The sequence below is a fragment of the Bos grunniens genome, chromosome 28, assembly GCF_055505025.1.
Source record: "Bos grunniens cultivar Pamir isolate PY7600 chromosome 28, Bosgru_T2T1.0, whole genome shotgun sequence".
NCBI classification, from domain to species: Eukaryota; Metazoa; Chordata; class Mammalia; order Artiodactyla; family Bovidae; genus Bos; species Bos grunniens.
The window spans coordinates 33,066,059-33,089,017 of record NC_141192.1 but is presented as its reverse complement, the minus strand read 5'-3'; the positions used below and the strand labels follow the sequence as shown (position 1 = coordinate 33,089,017).

The following is a 22,959-nucleotide window of genomic DNA, read 5'->3' as shown; positions in this document are numbered from 1 at the left end:
CTCGAGGATGTACTATCTTTTGCTTGCCAAATAAAACTGAGCTGTAACCCAGCTGTAACACAGGTCTGCCATTTCAATCTTTGCTGTGGCGAGACAGAACCAAGGAAATTACACACTCCCCCCGACATATCTGGTACCTTAAATCCGACATGTCTCAGATTTAACCTGGCTGAAACAACCCCAGCTCAGCCCCATCGAGGCAGAGACCAAGCACAGCAGAAGCCCAGCTTGGTGAAATCTCACATGGTGGAAGCTGAATGCAAAGGAAACCCAGTGCAGTGGAAGTGACGAGAAGCCTAGGATGCTGGCAACTGGGACAAGAACAAACAGCAGAAAGCTCACGTGGCTCAGTCTCAGATTCCAGAAGACCTCCGGTTAAGGTAGGAGGTTCTCGCCCCCATGTCTGGAAGGACATATGGCTAACAAAATCTTAATTCCTTTACAATCTCTCGTTTCTTGTTTCCTCAAATCCCCTGCAAACAGACGAGCAGCAGTGGGTGCAATTGAGGGACTCTGGCAGGGGCTACTCCCCAGTGTGTCCCAAAGGCTCTGCTGTCTGCTGCACCCTAGGAGCTGTTGCCCAGGCGGGTGAGGGTTCTTCTGTCCCTAACCTCCTTTGTGCCAGTGATCAAGCCAATGAAAATAGTGTGCACAGGTCAGGTATATAGCAGATTTTCCAGCAAGTTTTGAAAGGGGTTCCTTGGCACGTTTTTCCCACTGCTTTTTCCTCCCATCCTTCAGTTCCTCTCTCCATCTATGCCACTGTTTACAAAGTATAGAGCAGGTCATCATCTTTCCATTTCTGAAAGTTGTGTTTGAAACTGTTTACCTAAGACTGGGACTCAAACCCACGTGGCAGGTACTATGTGCTATGCTCAGTCACTCAGTTGGCTTCTACCAGGACTTGAGCTAGGCGAAAGCCCATGGTGCCTCGTTTCAGGACCTAATGAAGCTCAGGTTCTTGATATCTCATTGCAAAAAGAATTCAGTGAGAGACACAGCAATAGGTAAGAGGTAGATTTGTTTGGATTCAGAGAGAAGCACAGTCCACAGAGTGTGTGCCATTACAGAGGGTGAGTGTGGCAGCCATGAAATGTGTGCTTAGTTTTTGTGAGCTGGGTGATTTCATATGCTAATGAGTTCCAACAATTGGGGAACCACCCAGTCCTTGGTCTTTTGATAGTGCCTTGGAACTGTTCTGTTGCCTCTGGGTATGTTATTTAGCTTGCAGATTGAGGATCAAGGTTTAGTTAAATTTGACTTGTCTGCTATCTTGGACCCATTTTATTTTAATCATTTTATGCTATGCCCTTGGGCTATGTTATTCTTTCAAAAGTTGCGCCCTGCCCCCTTCAGTCCTGTTTCAGGCTCTTTTCATGAGGCCCATCTGGGCCCACAATATTGCGTCTATAATCTTCTGGCAGGACCACCAGAAGACAGCTGGCCCTTGGGAGGGAAATACTGTATACCCCTCTAGAGATTCAGGCCTTCATCTTCCACGTTTCCTACATGTGTGACAACAGCCCCTCTCAGTGGACCTGCTAGGGTGGGTGAGGCACACAATACCTGCCAGAAGTCCATCTGTGGGTGGCATCCCTTCAAGGGCAACTGGGCTTCCAGGGACAATGTTTATTACCTTGGGAGTTAGCCCTTCAGGCTGTTTGGGCCCAAACCCTTACCACCCTTCTCCTACAGTTACAAACATACCCTCAGATCAAATCTCCACTCCACTTTTATGGAACATCTGGTCTGTTGCCTATTATCAATTTGTCCTTAAGCCACTTACTAACTCCTACAACCAGGACTCTGCACCCATGTAGGCAACAATGCTCCACCAAGTTTATTATTAAAATATTCTTAATGCCCCTAACAGGACCAGATAACCCACTCATTTGTCATTACTTCTGTTATTACCTAAAGTGGGCCTATTACAATGAAATGTTTACCATTGGAAACATCCTAAACTGCTCTTATTGAGGACTAGAGGAGGAAATTATACTATCTCAGAGCAATAAGAGGATAAGGCTTATGGCTATTTTGCCAGGTTCAGTCTCAGGCCACAGGCTTGGATTGCTTTACATCATGGTACCTATTCCCATCCGTGGTGAAGAAACTGGCAATGAGTTAAGATTACAACCCCTTAATCCTACCCAGCACTAGTCATGCTGGAGACTTGGGGATGCCCAACTCCAGCCTGGGATCCCAGGAGGTCGACCTGCCTCGACTTGCCTAGGGATCTGGTCCCTGGGAGGTTGTCATGCCTCAGCCTGCTCGGAGATCCACCAGCCTGGGGTCCCAGGAGCTTAACCTGCCTTGACATGCCTAGGGATCTGGTCCCTGGGAGGTTGTCACACCTCAACCTGCTCAGGGATCCGCGAGTCCAGGGGTCCCAGGAGGTCGACCTGCCTAGGAACCAGGTCCTCGGGAGGTTGTCACACCTCAACCTACTCAGGAATCTGCCAGTCCAAGGGTCCCAGGAAGTCGACATGCCTCCACCTGCCCAGGGACCCAATTCTCAGGAGGCTGACTTGCCTCAACCTGCCCAAGGCTTTGATCTCCAGGAGGGTGTTATGCCTCAATCTGCCTGGGGATCTGCACCCGACCCAGGGATGCCCAGCTCTCAGGTTGCAACAGTACTAGGTAGGATAAACTTCAGAAAAACTCACCCCTAAGGAAGTCCACCCATGGAAATAGAAGGAAGCCTATTAGTTGTGGGAATGTGCCCGGTCTCAGCAATAACTCAGGAGTCTAACAAGAACATCATCGCCTTTCTGGAAAGTCTAACAGAGGCCCTCCAAAAGTTTACCAATCTGGACTTAAAGACTCTTACGAGGGACAGGTGATTTTAAAGGACAGATTCCTTTCCCAAAGTGCATCAGACATCAGGATAAAATTACAACGGCTAGAGAAGCAGGACCTTGCTGCCTCTTTAGATGAGATGGTCCAGACAGCCATAAATACCTTTTATAACAGAACAGGAGAGGGAGGCCAAGGCCCAGGAAAGGGAGAAAAGGAAAGAGACAAGGCATGCCCAGATGCTGGCCGCCATCCAGGGAAGCCCTATGGCAAACTCCGAGTACTCAAAGGACAAGGCATGAGGTAAATGCCTAATCTGTATACAGGCGGGACTTTGGGCCAAAGAGTGTCCAAACCGTGGCAAGTCTCCTAAAATGGCTTGCTACAAATGCCATCAATTGGGACACTGGACAGTACACTGTCCTTGGGACCTAAGAGCCTCAAGGTTAAGCACCGAGCTTTCCCTCACGATGGTTGACAGGACTGAAGTGGCTCACTCCAGCCAGCCCACCTGTCACAGATAACCATCATGGGGCTGGAGCCAAGAGTGCAGCAAGATGTGGCAGGTAGGTCCAAGAATTTCTTGGTTGACACAAGGGCTACCTACTCTGTCCTGACCTCCTATTCTGGAGCCTTCTCCTCCCAAACCCGTACCATTGTGGGTGCTACAGGAAAAACAATTACAAAAAGATTCACCCAAGCACTTCTTTGTTGCTTGGATGGACAAATATTTTCCCACCAGTTTCTGGTGGTCCCTGAGTGTCCTACTCCCTTATTGGGAAGAGATCTTTCTCTGCTTTCGAAATCTTGCAGCTATTGCAGTCCTGATAGAAGATGCTTTAAAACTTTCTCTTGGGGGCAAACTATTTTTACCAACTACCAAATGAAACAACTCCTGAATGGGAGAAGCCATTTATAGGTGTCTGATCAAAGGATCCACAGATATCAAGTAGTGCTGATGGAAAATCCGGGCCTCACTATATCCCCTTGTGAGGTTCTTAACCCAGCTATCCTCCTGTCTACCCCCAAGGGCTCTCTCCCTTCACTCTTGCCTAGAAACTTTGGACCATTGTTCAAAACCCCAAGAGAGATTGTCAGAAGATTTTCTGACCAATTCTGAGCAAATCTGGCACACTGATGGAAGCACCTTTGTCTTGGATGGAAAAAGAGCCAGATATGCAGTAGTCTCCGATTTTGAGATCATAGAGGCTAAACCTTTGCCACCGGTACTTCAGCTCAATTGGCTGAGCTCATAGCCCTGATTCAAGCTTTAGAGCTGGGAAAAAGAAAGAGTAGCCATTTACACTGACTCCAAGTATGCCTTTCTGGTGCTACCTGCACATGCCGCTATTTGGAAAGAAAGAGGCTACTTGACCACCCCCAGGGTTCCAAATCAAGTATGGTGATCAAATCCTTAGGCTCTTGGAGGCAGTCCATCTGCCCGCTGAGATTTCAGTCTCCCATTGCAGAGGACACCAAAAAGGGAGCACGGAAGTGGCACAAGGGACCAAGCAGCCAATCAGGCAGCTAAGAGAGCAGCATTACAGAACCATGATCTAATAGGGGTTGCCACCTTAGTTCCGCAGACTAATTTGCCAGGAACTCCTTCATATATTGAAAGTGAGACTCTTAAAGCTAAGAGTGAGGACTTTCAAGAAGACGATATGGGGTGGTTCCAAAAGGAGGGACTCCTTGACTCTTTTCTGCCTGGGAACCTCCACTGGAAGTTGGTTAACTCCTTACATGCCACCACTCATTTAGGGGAGAAGGCCCTCCAAAGATTACTAGAAAGGTCCTTCAGAGGAACAGGCCTCCAAAATGACTATAAGTCAAGTGGTTTCCAATTGTTCCACTTGCCAATAACAACTCCAAGGGGCTAGAAGACTCCAGTCGACCCAGGCTGTCCAACAGCGTGGGACATACCCAGGAGAGGACTGGCAGATGGACTTCACACAGATGCCAGTTTCTCAAGAGCATAAATACCTACTAGTCATGATAGACGCATTCACAGGGTGGACTGAAGATTTTTCCACCTGGACTGAGAAGGCTGAGGAGGTAGTATAAAAAAAAAACTGCTAGATGAAATCATTCCAAGATTTGGTCTGCCCAGGTCATTACAAAGGGACAATGGGACATCATTTACTTCTAAGGTCACCCAAGGGGTCTCTAAAGCATTGGGCATTACTTATTGCCTCCATTGTGCCTGGAGGCCTCAGTCTTCAGGCAAAGTAGAAAGAGCCAACCAATTCTTAAAATCACCAATAACAAAGATAACACAGGAGACTTCCCTTGAATGGAAGAAGCCTTTACCCATAGCTCTCCTCCACACCCATATTGCCCCTAAGGAATAGGTTGGTCTTAGCCCTTATGAGATGCTATATGGGAGACATTTTGTTTATATCAATAACCTCTTCCTAGATCCAGAGGCTCAAGGCCTCTGGTCTTACACCATGGCCACTGGGCAATTCCAACAAGAAATAGCCTTGTGGGGTGTCAACCAGGACCCAAAAGATTCTAAAGAGCCACCACTATATGCTCCAGAGACTCAAGTCCTAATTAAAGTCTGGAAAGATGGATCCCCAAAGGCTCAACTCCAGCCTACACGGAAGGGCCCCTACCCTGTAATACTTTCTACCCCCACAGCAGACAAGGTTCCAGGGCACAACTCTTGGATTCACTACTCAAGAGTCAAGCCATGGAAGAAAATATAAGAGGGCACTCAGTACACCTGTGAGCCCCTGGGAAATCTCAGATATCTATCAGATCACATCAGATCAGATCAGTCGCTCAGTCGTGTCCAACTCTTTGCGATCCCATGAATCGCAGCACCCCAGGCCTCCCTGTCCATCACCAACTCCCGGAGTTCACTCAGACTCACGTCCATAGAGTCAGTGATGCCATCCAGCCATCTCATCCTCTGTTGTCCCCTCCTCCTTCTGCCCCCAATCCCTCCCAGCATCAGAGTCTTTTCCAATGAGTCAACTCTTCGCATGAGGTGGCCAAAGTACTGGAGTTTCAGCTTTAGCATCATTCCTTCCAAAGAAAGCCCAGGGCTGATTCCCTTCAGAATGGACTGGTTGGATCTCCTTGCAGTCCAAGGGACTCTCAAGAGTCTTCTCCAACACCACAGTTCAAAAGCATCAATTCTTCGGCGCTCGGCCTTCTTCACAGTCCAACTCTCACATCCATACATGACCACAGGAAAAACCATAGCCTTGACTAGACGGACGTTTGTTGGCAAAGTAACGTCTCTGCTTTTGAATATGCTATCTAGATTGGTCATAACTTTCCTTCCAAGGAGTAAGCGTCTTTTAATTTCATGGCTGCAGTCACCATCTGCAGTGATTTTGGAGCCCAGAAAAATAAAGTCTGACACTGTTTCCACTGTTTCCCCATCTATTTCCCATGAAGTGGTGGGACCGGATGCCATGATTTTAGTTTTCTGAATTTTGAGCTTTAAGCCAACTTTTTCACTCTCCACTTTCACTTTCATCAAGAGGCTTTTGAGTTCCTCTTCACTTTCTGCCATAAGGATGGTGTCATCTGCATATCTGAGGTTATTGATATTTCTCCTGGCAATCTTGATTCTAGCTTGTGTTTCTTCCAGATATCTATCCAGGACTACAAATGAGTGTCATTCTAATGAACATTCTCAATTTAAGTTTCCAGGAATAAGGTTTCTCAGGATAGCTCTAAAGAGCCAACACAGCTTGACAGTGGTTGTACTCCAAAACAGATAGAAGATAGATTTCCTGATCCCTGAACAAGGAGGGACTTGAGGCGTCTTGAATGAGACGTGTTGTTGCTGGGTAAATACCTCCAGAAAAGTTAAAGAAAGTCTCACAGTCCTCAAAAAAAAAAAAAATTAAGATCCTATGGGATCTCAAAGAACGAGCTGGAGAGTCCTCAAGGTGGCTATAATCTCTCTTTGGGGGATCCTTCTTCTGGCGAAGGGGAATTTGGAGTTGGCTAATGCATCTACTAACCCATGTTATCACCATATTAATGCTGCTTATGACTGCTCCATATATTAGCAATTGTCTAACCCATTTTGTCTGCCCAGGTCAACAAGCTACAACATGCAATGCCACTTCAACAAGGATATAGAAAACTACACCCAACCACAGAAAATATCACTCACCCTTAGATGAACACTGCTATAAGGACTCTGACGCTTGAGACTAGCAAGAGAGGGAGGCCCAATGCCCCTCGTCATCCCAGCTCAGCAGGAAGTAGCCAGAGAGACCTCGACACCCCTATTCCCAAAGAATTGGGCCTCCCATCTCTTGAGGGGGGAATTGTTAGGTAGTTAGAATAGGAAAAAAGAGTCCAAAATGGCAGTGGCTAAAAGACAAAGAAAGGAAAAAGCTCGTGAAAATGCAACAAAAGAAAATCTGAGGACCGGATTGAGTACCACAGGTGAAACAAACAGACCTCCTGGCTAGTCCAATTTACACAGGACAGGCTCAGCAGAAGGAGACAAAACGTTTTTATAAAAAGAGGAGCCAACATTGAACCTCTGTCCTTTTTGGGTCAGCGTGTCTTCACATCTCCAGGATGTACCATCCTTTGCTCGCCAAATAAAACTGGGCTATAACAAACCTGTAAAACCGATCTGCCATTTCAGATCTTTGCATTGAGACAGAACCGAGGAAATTACACACTCCCCCGACAGTTGGGAATAAAACAAATATCCATACTGATATAAATAAATGATGTTATAAATACATTTGGGGAATGAAAATCTTCTCTTATAGAAGATTTCCAATTAATAAAGAAGAAAAAGGTGAAATATTAAATTGGAATACCACAGTAATAAGTGTTGCGTGCAAGATCCACCAATGAAAGGTAAAATTAGTGGCCAAAACTCTAAGCAGGAAGAGTATATCTGCGTAACCTCAGAGTTTCTCAACCCAAATTTACTACTAAATGTGGCAGTTTAAAAATATCACCCTAAATTTGAGATGCAGCTTATTTCTGCCCCCGCTGAGTGCACTAGACTTTGTAACCAGTGTATACACTGCACTTCTAAGCATAGATTGGAAAGGGAAAAATCCTAAAGATAATGGAGAAACTTGTCAGACACGACCTTAACGAAGTAACCAAGGCTAATATAAGTTATGTTGATAATCATGTGTCCCCTCATATATAGGAAGGACACATCCTCTCTGAGATATTTCTAAAAATTTAAAACCTTAGTCCAATCAGGAGAAAATATCAGACAAACTTAAATTCAGGGACACTCTTCAAAATATGTGACCACTAGTCTTCAAACATCTGAAGGTAATAAAAGAGAAAGACCAAGAAATTATTATAGATTGGATGAGACCAAACATGTGATGACTAAACATACTGTGGTAGCCTGGATTGAATCCTAGATCAGTAAAAAAGGGCATTAATGGAAAAACGAATAAACTCTAGTTTCATTAGAATTGTACCCATATCACTTTCTTAGTTTTGCTAAATGTACACGGTTTTGCAAAATGTTAACAATTAAGGGAAACTGGGTGAAGAGTACATGGGACCAATCTGAGCAACTTAAAGTTATTAAAAAAATTTAAATGACGTTGACCAGAAAGAGTTAACTACATATTCTTTTATGAAAAGTTCATCATAAACTAACAGGTCATATGATTATACTGTGTTAAAAATGTCATGAGAATGCCCACATAAAAGAATATATATTTGGTTCCAGGGAAAACATAGTTGGTTTGGAGAGATGAGAAAGTGCTTTCTTCCTTAAGTTTAATGTATGAACAGTTTCGCATATATGAACAACTTTTATTAATACTGAACTGCTAGGTCGCTTTTTTCCTCATTCCAGAGAACAACTCTGCTGCTCACAGATATCATTTTACTTTACATAAATTTGCTGTCTAAACTGCTAGAAGATAAGTTTATCAAAACTAAAATAACATCTGTTCACTTTCATAAATAAAATTCATGTGCCACTTGATGTGTCTAGTCAAAAATGCACACTGCTTTGACATATCTCTATGGGACACGGACAGAATCCAGGGTTCAGGTAGCAGGAGTGAGTATAACAGATAGTAATCTCTCAGTTCAGTCAATAAGGCAGAAACTCTCCAGCTGATTTCTAGAGTGGGCATGGTGTATATTTGGAAAGATAATCTTAAGAAACATACTGAACAATTTATGTGCCGGAACTCATCCTAAGTGCTTGTACAAGACAAACATCCTGAATCTTCATAAAAACCGTTAGGTACTGTACTACTATTAGCTTACTTTTACAATTTAGGAGCGAGGCATGCTTCTAAAGGTAGAGCCACTTTTCCAAAGCAAACTACCAGGAGCTAAGTTCCAGCTCTCTGCTACCGCGCCGCGCCGCGCCGCTCCCTCCCTCTGCGCATGTGCATCCCCGCCTTCTGCTGCTGGCTCGTCCTTCCGCGGCCTCCAGCCCCTCGTGGGAAACAATCCCTAGCCTCCAGGTCCACGGGCGAGGGAGCTGCGGGTGAGCCCCGGAGGGTGAGGGCGAGGGCCGAGCGGGCTCCGCGCGGCTGGGAGAGCCGACCGAGGCAGCGGTGCCGGGTGGTGGGTTGGAGCCCCGCGAACACTGCGCGACCCCGGGAGTCTGCAGCGTCTGCAGAACTGAAGGGACGGCAGGCGGGGGCGCTTCCGCCTTAAGGGGCCAGAGTCCCGTGTGGGAACGCGGCCTCTCAGGCTCACTCGGTCTGCAGGTGTTCCGCCCCTCAGCGGAGCGGGCGGCGCTGTCCTGTGGCCGCGGGTGGGGAGTGCGCGTGCGTGAAGTGTGAGCTGGGCCCACGGGGGTGGGGGGGGGGGCGGATGGGAGGTAGGGGAAGAGCGATTGCGCCTGTGTGACATGTTTGTGCGCACTTCACGTAGTGACGTATACGTCTCTCCTGCGCCAGGCTTACGGGGAGCCGGGAGGCTGTAGGAGACCATTGTCTCCTGCAGGGCCCAGAAATAAATGAATTTCCCGGACCAAATTGCCGCCTAGAGACTTGGTTTTCTTATCTGTAAAATGCAGACCTCTATAGTGCTTGCCTCTTTGGGTTGTTTTGAGCGCCCACGTTTTGTCAGCTGCTGTTGTATTTGTTCTGTATAGGCGGCTGGAGCTTGGACCCCTCCGTTAAGTCGTTTGTGAAATGGATTGGAAGGGGCTGGACCACCTAGCCACCAAAGCCTTTTCCTGGCTCTGTTAACATTACTCGGATCCTAAGTTATTATTTGTTATATCTTCATTTGTTATTTGTTGTATATAATCATGACACGGTGTCCTGAAGCCATCGAAGGCTGTGTGATGGTGGAAGGTCTGGGACAAATTTAAGAAGAGAGGTGAGCTGGAGATGAGCGGGGTGGGCACACAGGCTACACAGGAAATGTCACCTCTTTAGAAATTTGTGAAGCCATAGTTCGGGTTGAAAGGCTCACCAGCCATAGTTAAAATTCTGTCATTATCCGAGCCTAACACCTCTTCCTCTCCTAACTCTCCATTCACTTTTTCCTGAGGTTAGCTGCCCTCGAGCAGTGTTCCATTATTGATGGCTTCTAGAGAAATGCTGAGGTTCCTGCTCCCAGGATGGTAGTGCAGACAGGTCCTTTTTGGGTTATCAGTTTCTTATTGAAAGATGCAAAAAGAAATGAGCCCGAGAAGATGACTGGCTCAGATCATGCAGTTTGTTAGTGACGGAATCACAGTTGAAAGTCAGGTCTGCAGATTCTTGGGCCACAGCCCATTTTGCCATTTTGTTAGGTCAGAGTTAGTTTTTTATTAAAAGATCCTTTTGAAAATTGTAAGCAGCTTAGAACAGACTTTTTTAAAAAATAAATCTTGCCTTAAACACTCCCATCCCTTTTTTCAGAGGTTTCTTTGATTATCTGATCTCATAGGATTAATGGTGTCAGCAGATGAGAGTCAGATAGGATTAGTGACTAAACAGCAGTGAGAAGGTGTTTTTACCCCCTAGAACCTCAGTTATGACAAATCCCTAGTGTATCCTTTACTTTACTGTTCTGTGTTAAAAATCCTCTCATGTTTTTAATTTTTCTGTGTTACAAAACCTAAATTGGTAATAAATCTTCCCAACCTAGGGATCGAACCCAGGTCTCCAGCATTCTTTATGGACTGAGCCACCAGGGAAACCCGGTAATAAATCAGTAAGAAGCAAAAGTTTACATTCACTCGGTGAAAAGTATCAGGTCTAAGGTCAACATAAATGGGAGCCACACATGAGCAGGTAAGTGTCTTGTGTGTGGAGCTGTGTAGGCTGGTGAATCCAGAAACTACAGGACAAGCCAAGTTCTTACTTCCTTCTTTCTCCCTCAGCTCTCCGTCCTCCACTAAGAGTGAAAAATGAACAAATCCCAGGTGAGTTTTTTTTTATTCCCACTTTATCTAAAATGAGTTTTCTAAAGTTTTTAAAGGGGTCAGCTCATTTGTGTTTCTAGCTTCAGTAGCAGATAGTCCTGGCTTTTGCTTCTGCATTTCCACTTAAATTTCAACCTAATACATGCAGTCTTGCTCCTTTAATACCTCTCCACCTGAATCATTTCTGGAAAAAGCCACCAAATTGTAGTCAAATCCAGTTTTTGTCTTTGTCTTAGTCTTAGTGGACCCTTTTGCAGCATTTGATACTATTATGCATAGTCTGTTTTGAAAGTCTGCTCTGCTGTTGTCTTTGACGCTACGGTCCTAGTTCTCCCTTTCCTAACTTCTTCCAGCGTGAAGTTGTCTTTGCCTTTTGCCCCAACATTGCTTATCCCTGGGTTTATTGCTTATCCATTGTTTCTCTGTTCTTAGACAACTGCTCTTCTCAGATACCTATTTTTCCTGACAACTTTTGTCTTTAAAAATTAAAATACTTTAAAATTGTTAGTATATTAACATGGTTTTTAAAAAAATGTAAGTGATACAGAGAAAGTAAAAATTCACATCCCTTCCTCTCTGTACCTTAGGCTTCCTCCACGTAGGGTGACATTTGTTTCTCATCTAAACCGTGTCTCTTTCACTGAGAGTGAGAGAGGTTTTATTAACGATTATGCTGGAACAACTGGCATATATTGGGACAGTCCCAGATAAACTGCAGTGTACAGTCACTCAGCTATAGGTATACATTCTTTCTGGTTTCTTGTTTGTCCTTCCAGTGTTTCTTTATTCAGTTGAAAGAAAGTATGAGCCCTCTTTTATTTAAATGGGAATCTATTATACTTAGGGCTTTTAAAATGCAGATTTTGATTCAGTAGATCTGGGTTGGGCCTTGGAAGGTGAATTTCTAATCAGATGGAGCTGATTCTGCTGCTCAGAGAACCACACCAAGTAGTGAGTCTAAACACTGTTTCCCATTCTTTCTTTTTTTGGTTGCTTTTTTCACTTCTTTTTTCGGCTTGTCCCAGGGAATCTGTCTGTAACAGAACGTGGATTACTTCTTTCTTTGTTATAATCACATGGAAATTCAATTCTGAATGTTCCATAGTTTATTAAACTAGTAATTAACTATTTCCAACCTTTTGCTACTATAAACTATGTTTTGATGAATAACTTTGTACATTAGGTTTATTCTATCATATACATTCCCAGAAATGAGATTTATTCTGTCAGGTAAATTTCCAGAAGTGATATTTGGGAATATATAAATTCCCAAAGGGTTGACTACAATTGATAAACTTGATCTGTTTGGTGGGATTATAGATACTTTGTACTTACATTGGCATTGCATGAGAGTGCTTTTTCTCCACAGCTTCTCCCATAGAAATAATGTGGTTCACTTTTGGATTTTGACATCTGATAGGTAAAAATTAGTATTTTATGTAGTTTACATCTGTACTTATCCTAATGCTCAGTGAGATTGAAGATTTTTTTCACATATCTAAAAGATGTCTTGTTTTTATGTTTCTGTGATCTGTTCATGTCTTTTACCCATTTTGCTCTTAGGTTTCTGGCTTTTTTTTCTTTTTTTCAATGTCTGGTTAGCTCTTTGCATGTTAGTGATACTAATGCTTATCTTTCATATAAGTTACAGAATATTATTTTCTTGTGTATCATTTGTCTTTTGATAATTGTTCCTGGTCTCCCTCCCCTCCCCATGCAGGTGTTCTGCTTCAGGATACCACATTTCACTTAGTCATCATGTTTCCTTAGGCTCCCCTTGGCTGTGACAATTCCTCAGATTTTCCTTGTTTTTGATGACCTTGTCAGTTTTGAGGAGTATAAATCAGGTGTTTTGTAGAATGTCCTTCACATGGGAATTGTCTACTGTTTTTCCTATGATTGATTATATTGGGGTAATTGTTTTCTTGGAGAAAGACCAGAGAGGTAAAATGTCATTTGGTCATGTCTTATCAGGGGTAAATTCTCTCAAATGACTTTTCACTTTTCAAAAAATGATGTACCACTGTTGATCACCAGCCTGAAGCTGTGCAGATTAACTTTCTCCACTGTAAAGTTACCCGTTTTTTCCCTCTGTTTTCGTAATATACTGTTTGGAAGGAAGTGGGGGGTTATACCACCCCTCCTTCTCAGTGGCGTATCCACATAAATTAGGCATTCTGCACAGGAGATTTTAATATTTATTAACTCAGTCAGTGTTTAATATCAATATGAGCTCATGGCTAGTTACTTTTTACTTATTATAGTCCAAGTACTACCTTGTTCACTTTGTTGCTCAAATCGTTTGTCCCACCTTGGTTATTAAATAGACCACTTTCAACGAACCCCATTGTTGTGTTTCTGTTTGAGTACTTCTTCTATACTTTCTGATGCTAGAAGATAGTCCAGGCTCATATTTCCTGCCCTAGAATAAGCCATTTTCCCCTGAAGAGCTCTGCTTCCTTTTATTGGAGTTTAGTGTTAGAAACCAAGACTGGAGGGCTGAATATGCTATTGGTTTGTAATTCCTTATAGATCCTGTCAGCTGACTGAACAAGAAAATATTTATGTATACTAACACATATCTATGAATATTTCAGCATGTAACCATCTGTATTTATATTAAGCTAAGTATTAGTTCACACTAATGTCTCCTGCTGTAATCATTATCACCTGAAACATTCTGACCTTGTCCCCTTGCTTGTCTATAACTCCCATTCCAGCATTTTGGCCACCACCATCATCATTTCTTTACTTAATTGTTCAATTCCAGCATACATATATAAGTTATTTCAAAGTTACTAACCTATGGACTCTTGGTTCCTTCCAGTTTTTGGTCATTATGAATTAAGCTGCTAGAAACATATGTAGGTTTTTACCTAGATACATGTTTTTTAAATAGCTAGAGTGTGAAATTAAAAATACTTGATCATATGTTAAGACTTCAGCTTTGTACAAAGTTGAAACTGCCCAATTATTTTACAAAAGTGCTGTATCATTTTATATTTCTAATTATGAATGAGAATTCCTCTTGTTCTGCATCTGGACCTGAAATTGACATTGTCATTGTTTTAGATTTAATGGTTCTAATAAATGTGTTATGGTATCTCACTTTTGTTTTAATTTACATTTCCTTAATACACATAATGGGCTTCCCTGGTGACTCAGTGATAAAGAATCCGCCTGCCAGTGCAGCAGATGTGGGTTTGATCCTTGGGTAAGAAATATCCCCTGGAGAAGAAAATGGCAATCCACTGTAGTATTCTTGCCTGGGAAATCCCATGCACAAAGGAGGCTGATGGGCTACCGTCTGTGGGGTCACAAAGAGTTAGACACAACTTAGTGACTGAACAACAACAATGACAAATGACACTGAGCATTTGTTCATAAATTTATGAACTGTCTGTATGTCTTTACTTGACCTGTTCACATTTTTTATCCATTTTTTAATTAGGCAATTTATTTTCTTACTAATTCTTTTGTATATTTTAAATGCAACTTCTTTATTAGATATATATGTTGCAAATATTTTCTCCCAGTCTGTGGCTTGTCCTTTCATTTTCTTAGAAATGACTTTTGCAGGGTAAAATATTTTTAATGAAAGCCAATCCATGTACTTTTTTAAAAAATGGAATGTGATTTTTCTGTTGTATTCAAAAACTTTTCATGAAACTCAAGATCACATAGATCTCCTATCTTCTGTGTTCTAGAAATTTAATAGTTTTGCATTTTATATCTAGGTCTGTGATTCATTTTTGTTAACATTTGTATAAAGTGTAAGGTCTGTGTCTAGGTTCATTTTTTTTTGCATAGATGTAGAGTTGTTGAAGCATTTGTCAAAAGACTGTCTTTTCTCAATTTAAATGCCTTTAGGGCTTTGTTGAAAATCAGTTCACTAAAACAAACTGATGAATATGACAACAAAGAAACAGACTCACAGATATAGAGAACAAGCTAGTGGTTATCAGTGGAGAGAGGGAAGTGGGGAGGAGCATGGTAGTAGGGGGTTAAAAGGTACAAACCTCTATGTATAAAATAAATAAGCTATAAAGATATATTGTATAACACAGCACTATTGTCAAAATTATATAACCATTATAAGTGGAATATAGTCTTTACAACTTGTGAATCACTGCGTTGTACACCTAAAACTTACATAGTATTATGCATCATCTATACCTTTTTTTATTTCATCAGGTGACTATATTTCAGTGGATCTGTACCTGGACACTCTATTCTGTTCCATTAAGCTATGGGCTTCTTTCACCAATAACGCCCTGTCTTGGATATTAGTTGTTGTTGTTTGGTCACTCAAAGTGCTCAACTCTTTGCGACCCCATGGGCTGCAGCACCATCTCCCAGAGCTTGCTCAAACTCATGTCCATTGAGTCTGTGATGCCATCCAACCATCTTATCCTCTGTGGTCCCCTTCTCCTCTTGCCTTCAATCTTTCCCAGCATCAGCATCTTTTCCAATGAGTCGGTTCTTAGCATCAGGTGGCAAAAGTATTGGAGCTTCAGCTTTAGCATCAATCCTTCCAATGAATATTCAGGGTTGATTTCCTTTAGGATTGACTGGTTTGATCTCCTTGCAGTCCAGGGGACTCTCACGAGTCTTCTCCAGCACCACAGTTTGAAGGCATCAATTCTTCAGAGCTCAGCCTTTTTTATTGTCAAACTTTCATATCTGTACATGGCTACTGGAAAAACCATAGCTTCGACTATATGGACCTTTGTAGGCTAAATAATGTCTCTTTTTTAATATGCTGTCTAGGTTTGTCATCGCTTTTCTTCCAAGGAGCAAGCGTCTTTTAATTTCATGGCTGTGGTCACCACCCACAGTGATTTTGGAGCCCAAGAAAATAAAGTCTGTCACTGTTCCCATTGGTTCTCCATCTATTTGCCATAAACTGATGGGACCAGACGCCATGATCTTCATTTTTTGAGTGTTGAGTTTTAAGCCAGCTTTTTCATTCTCCTCTTTCAATTTCATCAAGAGGCTTAATTTTTCTTTGCTTTCTGCCATAAGGGTAGTGTCATCTGCATATCTGGGTTATTGATATTTCTCCCAGTAATCTTGATTTCAGCTTGTGTTTCATCCAGCCCAGCATTTTGCATGATGTACTTTGCATGTAAGTTAAATAAGCAGGGTGACAATATACAGCCTTGACATACTCCTTTTCCAATTTTGAACCAGTCTGTTGTTCCATGTCCATTCTAACTGTTGCTTCCTAACCTATATACTGGTTTCTCAGGAGGTGGTGAGATGGTCTGGTATTCCCATCTCTTTAAGAATTTTCCACAGTTTGTTGTGATCTACACAGTCAAAGGCTTTAGCATAGTCAATAAAGCAGAAGTAGATGTTTTTCTGTAATTCTCTTGCTTTTTTGATGATCCAACAGATGTTGGCAATTTGATCTCTGTTTCCTCTGGCCTTTCTAAATCCAGCTTGAACATCTGGTTATTTGTACATGTTATTTGGTAGCTTTGTATAAGTCTTGAAATCAGGTAATGTGTAAATCCTCTTTTTCCTTCCATATTCCATTGGCTATTCTGTTGCTTTACCTTTCTATATAAACTTTAGAATCATTTGTCAGCGTCTCCAAAATAGCTGGGATTTTAATTTGAATTGCATTGAATTTGTAGATTATATTGGAAGGAACTGACATCTTAACAATACTGAATTGTCTTGAGTGATGAATATGGACTGTCTTTCCCTTTATTTAGATCTTTGATTTCTTCCATCAGTTTTTGTTTTTCTGTATATCCCTGTAATGTATTAGTTTTATATTTGAGTCCTTTTTTTGGTGGTGGTGGTGTTGTAAATGGTTTTTTTTCATTCAAAATGTGAAATTCCAGTAGTTTATTCTGACATGGGAAAACAGTTGGCTTTTTTATATTGACCTGTATCCTATGATGTTGCTATGTTTGCTTATTACTTCCAGGATTTTTATTCTTTTCCTTTTTTCAGAGTCTTTGGGATTTTCTGCATAGACAATCATGTTGACTTCAGATAAAGACAGTTTTATTTTTTCTTCCTAATCATCTACCTTTTATTTCAGGTTTTTCTGTTTGTTTTGTTTTAGGTCTTTCTGTACTAGCTAGGACTTGAATAATAGTCTTGAAACAGAGCATCCTTGCTCTTTTCCTGCATTTCAGGGAAAAGTGTCAAGTCCTAACAGTAAGTATTGAGGGGGTAACAGGCAGGAAGGCCAGGGGTCTCCAAATGGAGGAAATAGCCTGCAAGTATCAGACATTTTTTTTTTTTTTTAATTTCTTTCTTAAGCAGCAGGAGGAAACAAACTAGTGATATATTTTTTCCCCTTCTCTGCTGCTGCTGCTGCTAAGTCGCTTCAGTCATGTCCGACTATGTGCGACCCCATAGACAGAAGCCCACCAGGCTTCCCCATTCCTGGGATTCTCCAGGCAAGAACATTGGAGTGGGTTGCCATTTCCTTCTCCAATGCATGAAAGTGAAAAGTGAAAGGGAAGTCGCTCAGTCATGTCCGACTCCCAGCGACCCCATGGACTGCAGCCCACCAGGCTCCGCCGTCCATGGGATTTTCCAGGCAAGAGTACTGGAGTTCCCCTTCTCTACACAAATTTAAAAAGAGATTTCTCTTAAAATACTGTGTTGCCATAATGACACCTGGTTCCACCTGAACTTAACTTTTCTCAAATTTTGAGCTAACAAATACATTTTTCTTATGGAAACGTTTGTGTTAAGCTATGTTAATGTACTATACATTTACCCCAGACTCTTGTCTTCAAGTCGATTCCACCTAAAGGCTTAGAACTGACTTGACAAACCACTATGTTATCCTCATACATTGTTCTCCTAAGTCATGTAAATGAAACTTTTTGTATGGTAATCTGCCTTTATAGGAGATTCAAGTCAATCATTTTATGGCCTTGGATGACCCCCCTGGTGCCAAGATTACCTCAGAATGCATCCTGTGGGTGAGGGGCCTGGTGCCATTCTCTGAGTTTTGAGACATTGCTTTCTTTCATTAACAGACTGCTAGTAACTATATAACATCCAGCTAAAGACTAACAGGTGGGTATCTTTCTGCCCCCTTCTGATGTCTATGTCAAAAGCTTTCTCTATCCGTTTTATACTTTAATAAAACATTATTACACAAAAACTCTGAGCGATCAAGCCTCATCTCTGGCCCCGGATTGAATTCTTCTCTGGAGGCCAAGAATCCCAGTGTCTTTCGTGGTTCAGCAACAAACCTTCAGTATGATGTTCTCTTCTTCATCAAGTTGGGAAAGTTCCCCTCTATTCCTAGTTTACTGAGAGGTTGAGAGGTTGGTTTTTTTTTTTTTCATTATGATAAATGACTGTTTTTTCTTCATTAGTTGCTATTATTGTGTCATTTTGCTTCTTTGACTTCCTGATACATTGGATCATGTTCTTGGTTTGTTTTTTTTTTTTTAATGTTGACCCAGCCTTTCATTGTCGTCATGGTCGTCGTGAAGTCGCTCAGTCATGTCCGACTCTTTGTGACCCCATGGACTGTAGCCTACCAGGCTCCTTTGTCCATGGGATTTTCCAGGCAATAGTACTGGAATGGATTGCCATTTCCTTCTCCAAGGGATCTTCCCAACCCAGGGATCGAACCCGGGTCTCCCGCATCATAGACAGACGCTTTACCGTCTGAGCCACCAGGGACCCTTTCATACCTGCAATAAATTCCACTTGGCTGTGTTTATATTTCTTTTTATACATTGTCAGATTTGATTTACCCATGTTTGAGGATTTTCGCATCTCTGTTATTGAAAGATAATCTGATCTTTATTTTTCTCATAATATCCTTATCTAGTTTGGTATTAGGGTAATGTTGGCCTCAGGAAATGGCAACCCACTCCAGTACTCTTCCCTAGAAAATCCTATGGATGGAGGAGCCTGGTGCAGGCTACTGTCCATGGGGTCACAAAGAGTCAGACACGACTGAGCGACTTCACTTTCACTTTCACTTGGCCTCATATAATGAGTTTGGAAGTGTTATTTCCTGGAGGAGATTATGAAGAATTGTATTAGTTTTTCCTTAAATGTTTATTAGAATTCATTAGTGACACTGTCTGGGTTGGTGCTTTCTCTTTTGGAAGTATTTTAATTATTGATTTAATTTTTTTAGCAGAAATGAATCTTTTCACATTATCTCTATCTCCTTTGTGTGAATTTCATAGCTGTGTCTTTTAATTTCATCTATGTTACCAATTTTTCAGGGGCAGAATTGTTTGTAGTATTCTCTTATTATTTTTTAATGTCATTAGGATTAGTAGTGTAAATCTGTCTTTCATTTCTGAGATTCACAGTTTGCTTCTTTTTTACTTGGTTAGATTGGAGGCTTTTAAAATTTTTATTGATCTTTTCAAAGAAGCAACTTTCAGTTTCATTGACTTTTCTATTTTTTTCCACATTTTCAATTTAACTGATTTATTTTAATAAAAATTCCTTTATTTTGCTTGCTTTGGGCTCAGTTTGCCTTTTTTTCCCTTTAGTTTACTAAGATAGAAGGTTAGATTATTGATTTAAAATCTTTTCTAATATATGCATTTGATGCTATAAATTTCCCTCTGGTACTGCTTTCACTGCATCCCACAAATTTTGATATATCATATTTTCATTTTTATTCCATTTCATTTAAAGTAGTTTAAAATTTTCTTTGAGACTTCTTTTTTGACCTATATGCTATTTAATTTTCAAGTATTTGAGGGATTTTTCAGCTATCTTTTGCTTATTGATTTCTCTTTAATTCCATTGTAGTCTGATAATATATTTTTTATGATAGCTATTGTTTTAAATTTGTTATGGTGTGTTTTGTGGCCTAGACTATAACCTATCTAGGTGAATGTTCCATAAGAGGTAGAATAGAATGTAGAATGTGTGGCTTATTTTTTTGGATGGAATATTCTAGAAATTTCAGATCATGTTGATTGACAGTACTGTTCAGGTCATCTATATACTTACTGCTTTTCTGCCTGCTTTATTTCTCAGGACAATTGGAGGGGTATTGAAGTCTCCAGCTGTGGCTATAGATTTGTCTGTTTCTCCTTTCAGTTTTGTCACTTTTTGCTGTATGTATTTTGATACTTTTGTTGGATACATACAAAACCATCTAATGAGTTCTTAATTTCAGATATTATAATTTTCAACTTTGGAATGCCCATTTTATGCATGTATGTATGTACATGTACATGTTTGTATACACATTTATCAGAGGTCCCCAAGACTATCACTAGGTGCAGTGATTTTCTGGGACGACTCAGCATGTAGTTGTACTTAGGGCTGTGACTTATTAAAGTGAAAGGATACAAAGCACAGTCAGCAAAGGGAAAAGATACTTGGGGTTTAGTCCCAAGTAGAGGACCCCAGGCATAAGCTCCTAAGACTTTTCCCAGGACAGGCTTAAGTCCTACAGCAATGAGGTGTGATGACAAATGTGAAATGTCTGCCAGGGAATCTCATTAGACACTCAGCGTTCAAAATGTTTATTAGGGGCTAGTCACGTAGGTACTGTTTGCTTAACATATAACAAAGTCTCAAACTCCAGAAGGAATGTACATGAGCAGAAAAAACCATATAGTTCACACAAACAGTTCAGGCTCAGTGAACCATTCTTACCAAGGACTGGTAAGAACCATCATGAACTCCAAATTCCCAGATACCAGCCACAAGACACCCTTGTAGCAGATCTTTCAGAAGATAGCAGTCTCAGGCCTGCTCTATTAATTCTTTATCTACAACAGACATACCATGTATCTGTTGACTTCTCCCATCCTTTCATTTATTTTGTTCATATTTTCCTCTTTTATATTAATTATAATTCATTCTGAAGTTCTTTTGTGTTATAATATCTGAGCCTCTATGTTGTTATTCACTCAGTCATGTCTGACTCTTTGTGACCCCATGGACTGCAGCATGCCAGGCTTCCTTGTCCTTCACCATCTTCAGGAGCTTGCTCAAACTCATGTCCTGAGTCTGTGATGCCATCTAACCATCTCATCTGTTGTCCCCTTCTCCTCCTGCCTTCAGTGTTTCCCAGCATTAGGGTCTTTTCTAATGAGTCATCTCTTTGCATCAGATGGCCAAAGTATTGCAGTTTCAGCTTCAGCATCTTTCCAGTGAATATTCAGGGTTGATTTCCTTTAGGATTGACTGGTTTGATCTCCTTGCAGTCCAAGGGACTCTAAAGAGTCTTCTCCAAAACCATAATTTGAAAGCATCAGTTTTTCAATACTTATCCTTCTTCATGGTCCAACCCTCACATCCATACAGGACTACTGGAAAAAACCATAGCTTTAACTATACAGACCTTTTGTAGGCTAAGTAATATGTCTGCTTTTTAATATGCTGTTTAGGTTTGTCATAGCTTTTCTTCCAAGGAGCAAGCATCTTTTAATTTCATGGCTGCAGTCACCATCTTCAGTGATTTTGAAGCTCAAGAAAATAAAGACTGTCACTGTTTCCATTGTTTCCCCATCTATTTGTCATAAAGTGATGGGACCAAATGCCATGATCTTCGTTTTTTGAATGTTGAGTTTTAATCCAGCTTTTTCACTCTCGTCTTTCACTTTCATCAAGAGGCTCTTTAGTTCCTGTTTGTTTTCTGCCATAAGGGTGGTGTCATCTGCATATCTGAGGTTATTGATATTTCTCCTGGCAATCTTGATTCCAGCTTGTGCTTCATCCAGCCCGGCATTTCTCATGACGTATTTTGCATATAAATTAAATAAGCAGGGTGACAATATACAGCCTTGACATACTCCTTTCCCAGTTTTGAACCAGTCCATTCCATGTCCAGTTCTAATTGTTGCTTATCGACCTGCATACAGGTTCCTCAGGAGGTAGATAAGGTGGTCTGGTATTCCCATCTCTTTCAGAATTTTTCACAGTTTATTGTGATCCACACAGTCAAAGGCTTTAGTGTAGTGAAGCAGAAGTAGATGTTTTTCTGGAATTCCTTTGATTTTTCTATGATCCAACAGATGTTGGTAATTTGATCTCTGGTTCCTCTGCCTTTTCTAAAACCAGCTTTAATTCTGGAAGTTCATGGTTCACGTACTGTTGAAGCCTTGCTTGGAGAATTTGTAGCATTACTTTACTAGCATGTGAGGTGAGTGCAGTTGTGCGGTAGTTTGAGCATTCTTTGGCATTGCCTTTCTTTGGGATTGGAATGAAAACTGACCTTTTCCAGTCCTGTGGCCACTGCTGAGTTTTCCAAATTTGCTGGCATATTGAGTGCAGCACTTTCACAGCATCATCTTTCAGGATTTGAAATAGCTCAGCTGGAATTCCATCACCTCCACTAGCTTTGTTCATAGTGATGCTTCCTAAGGCTCACTTGACTGGCTCTCGGTGAGTGATCACACCACTGTGGTTATCTGGGTCATTTAGATATTTTTGTATAGTTCTTCTGTATATTGTTGCCACCTCTTCTTCATATCTTCTGTTTCTGTTAGATCCATACCATTTCTGTCCTTTATTGTGCCCATCTTTGCATGAAATGTTCCCTTGGTTTCTCTTAATTTTTTTGAAGAGATCTCTAGTCTTTCCCATTCTGTTGTTTTCCTCTTATTTCTTTGCATTGTTCACTTAGGGAGGCTTTCTTATCTCTCCTTGCTTTTCTTTGGAACTCTGCATTCAGTGGGTATATCTCTCCTTTTTTCCTTTGCCTTTTGCTTCTATTCTTTTCTCAGCTTTTTGTAAGGCCTCCTCAAACAAACATTGTGGTTATGCTATCATTGTCCTTTTCCTTTGGCCTTGTCTCTTCGTATAACATGACGTTTTCTGTTGGATGGTGAGCATTA

The 22,959-nt window shown here is 41.4% G+C and overlaps 1 protein-coding gene across 13 annotated transcripts in view; it reads left to right on the top strand.

The window, feature by feature from the left end:
• The first annotated feature begins 257 nt into the window (after window positions 1-257).
• ZNF248 (zinc finger protein 248) overlaps window positions 258-22,959 on the top strand; it is a 37,091-nt gene continuing 14,389 nt past the window's right edge. For 2 of the 13 annotated variants that reach the window (XM_086381479.1, XM_086381475.1), the window contains exons 1-4: window positions 9,154-9,268; window positions 9,884-10,113; window positions 10,870-11,015; window positions 11,105-11,146. In XM_086381479.1, coding sequence (XP_086237605.1) covers window positions 11,132-11,146 — 15 coding nt within the window. In that variant the 5' untranslated portion in view covers window positions 9,154-9,268; window positions 9,884-10,113; window positions 10,870-11,015; window positions 11,105-11,131. Of the gene's footprint in view, window positions 381-9,135; window positions 9,283-9,618; window positions 10,114-10,869; window positions 11,016-11,104; window positions 11,147-12,515; window positions 12,567-17,228; window positions 17,324-18,159; window positions 18,200-22,959 lie in introns of those variants that run through there. The other 11 variants (XM_086381480.1, XM_086381476.1, XM_086381486.1 and 8 more) reach the window with 10 other exon arrangements.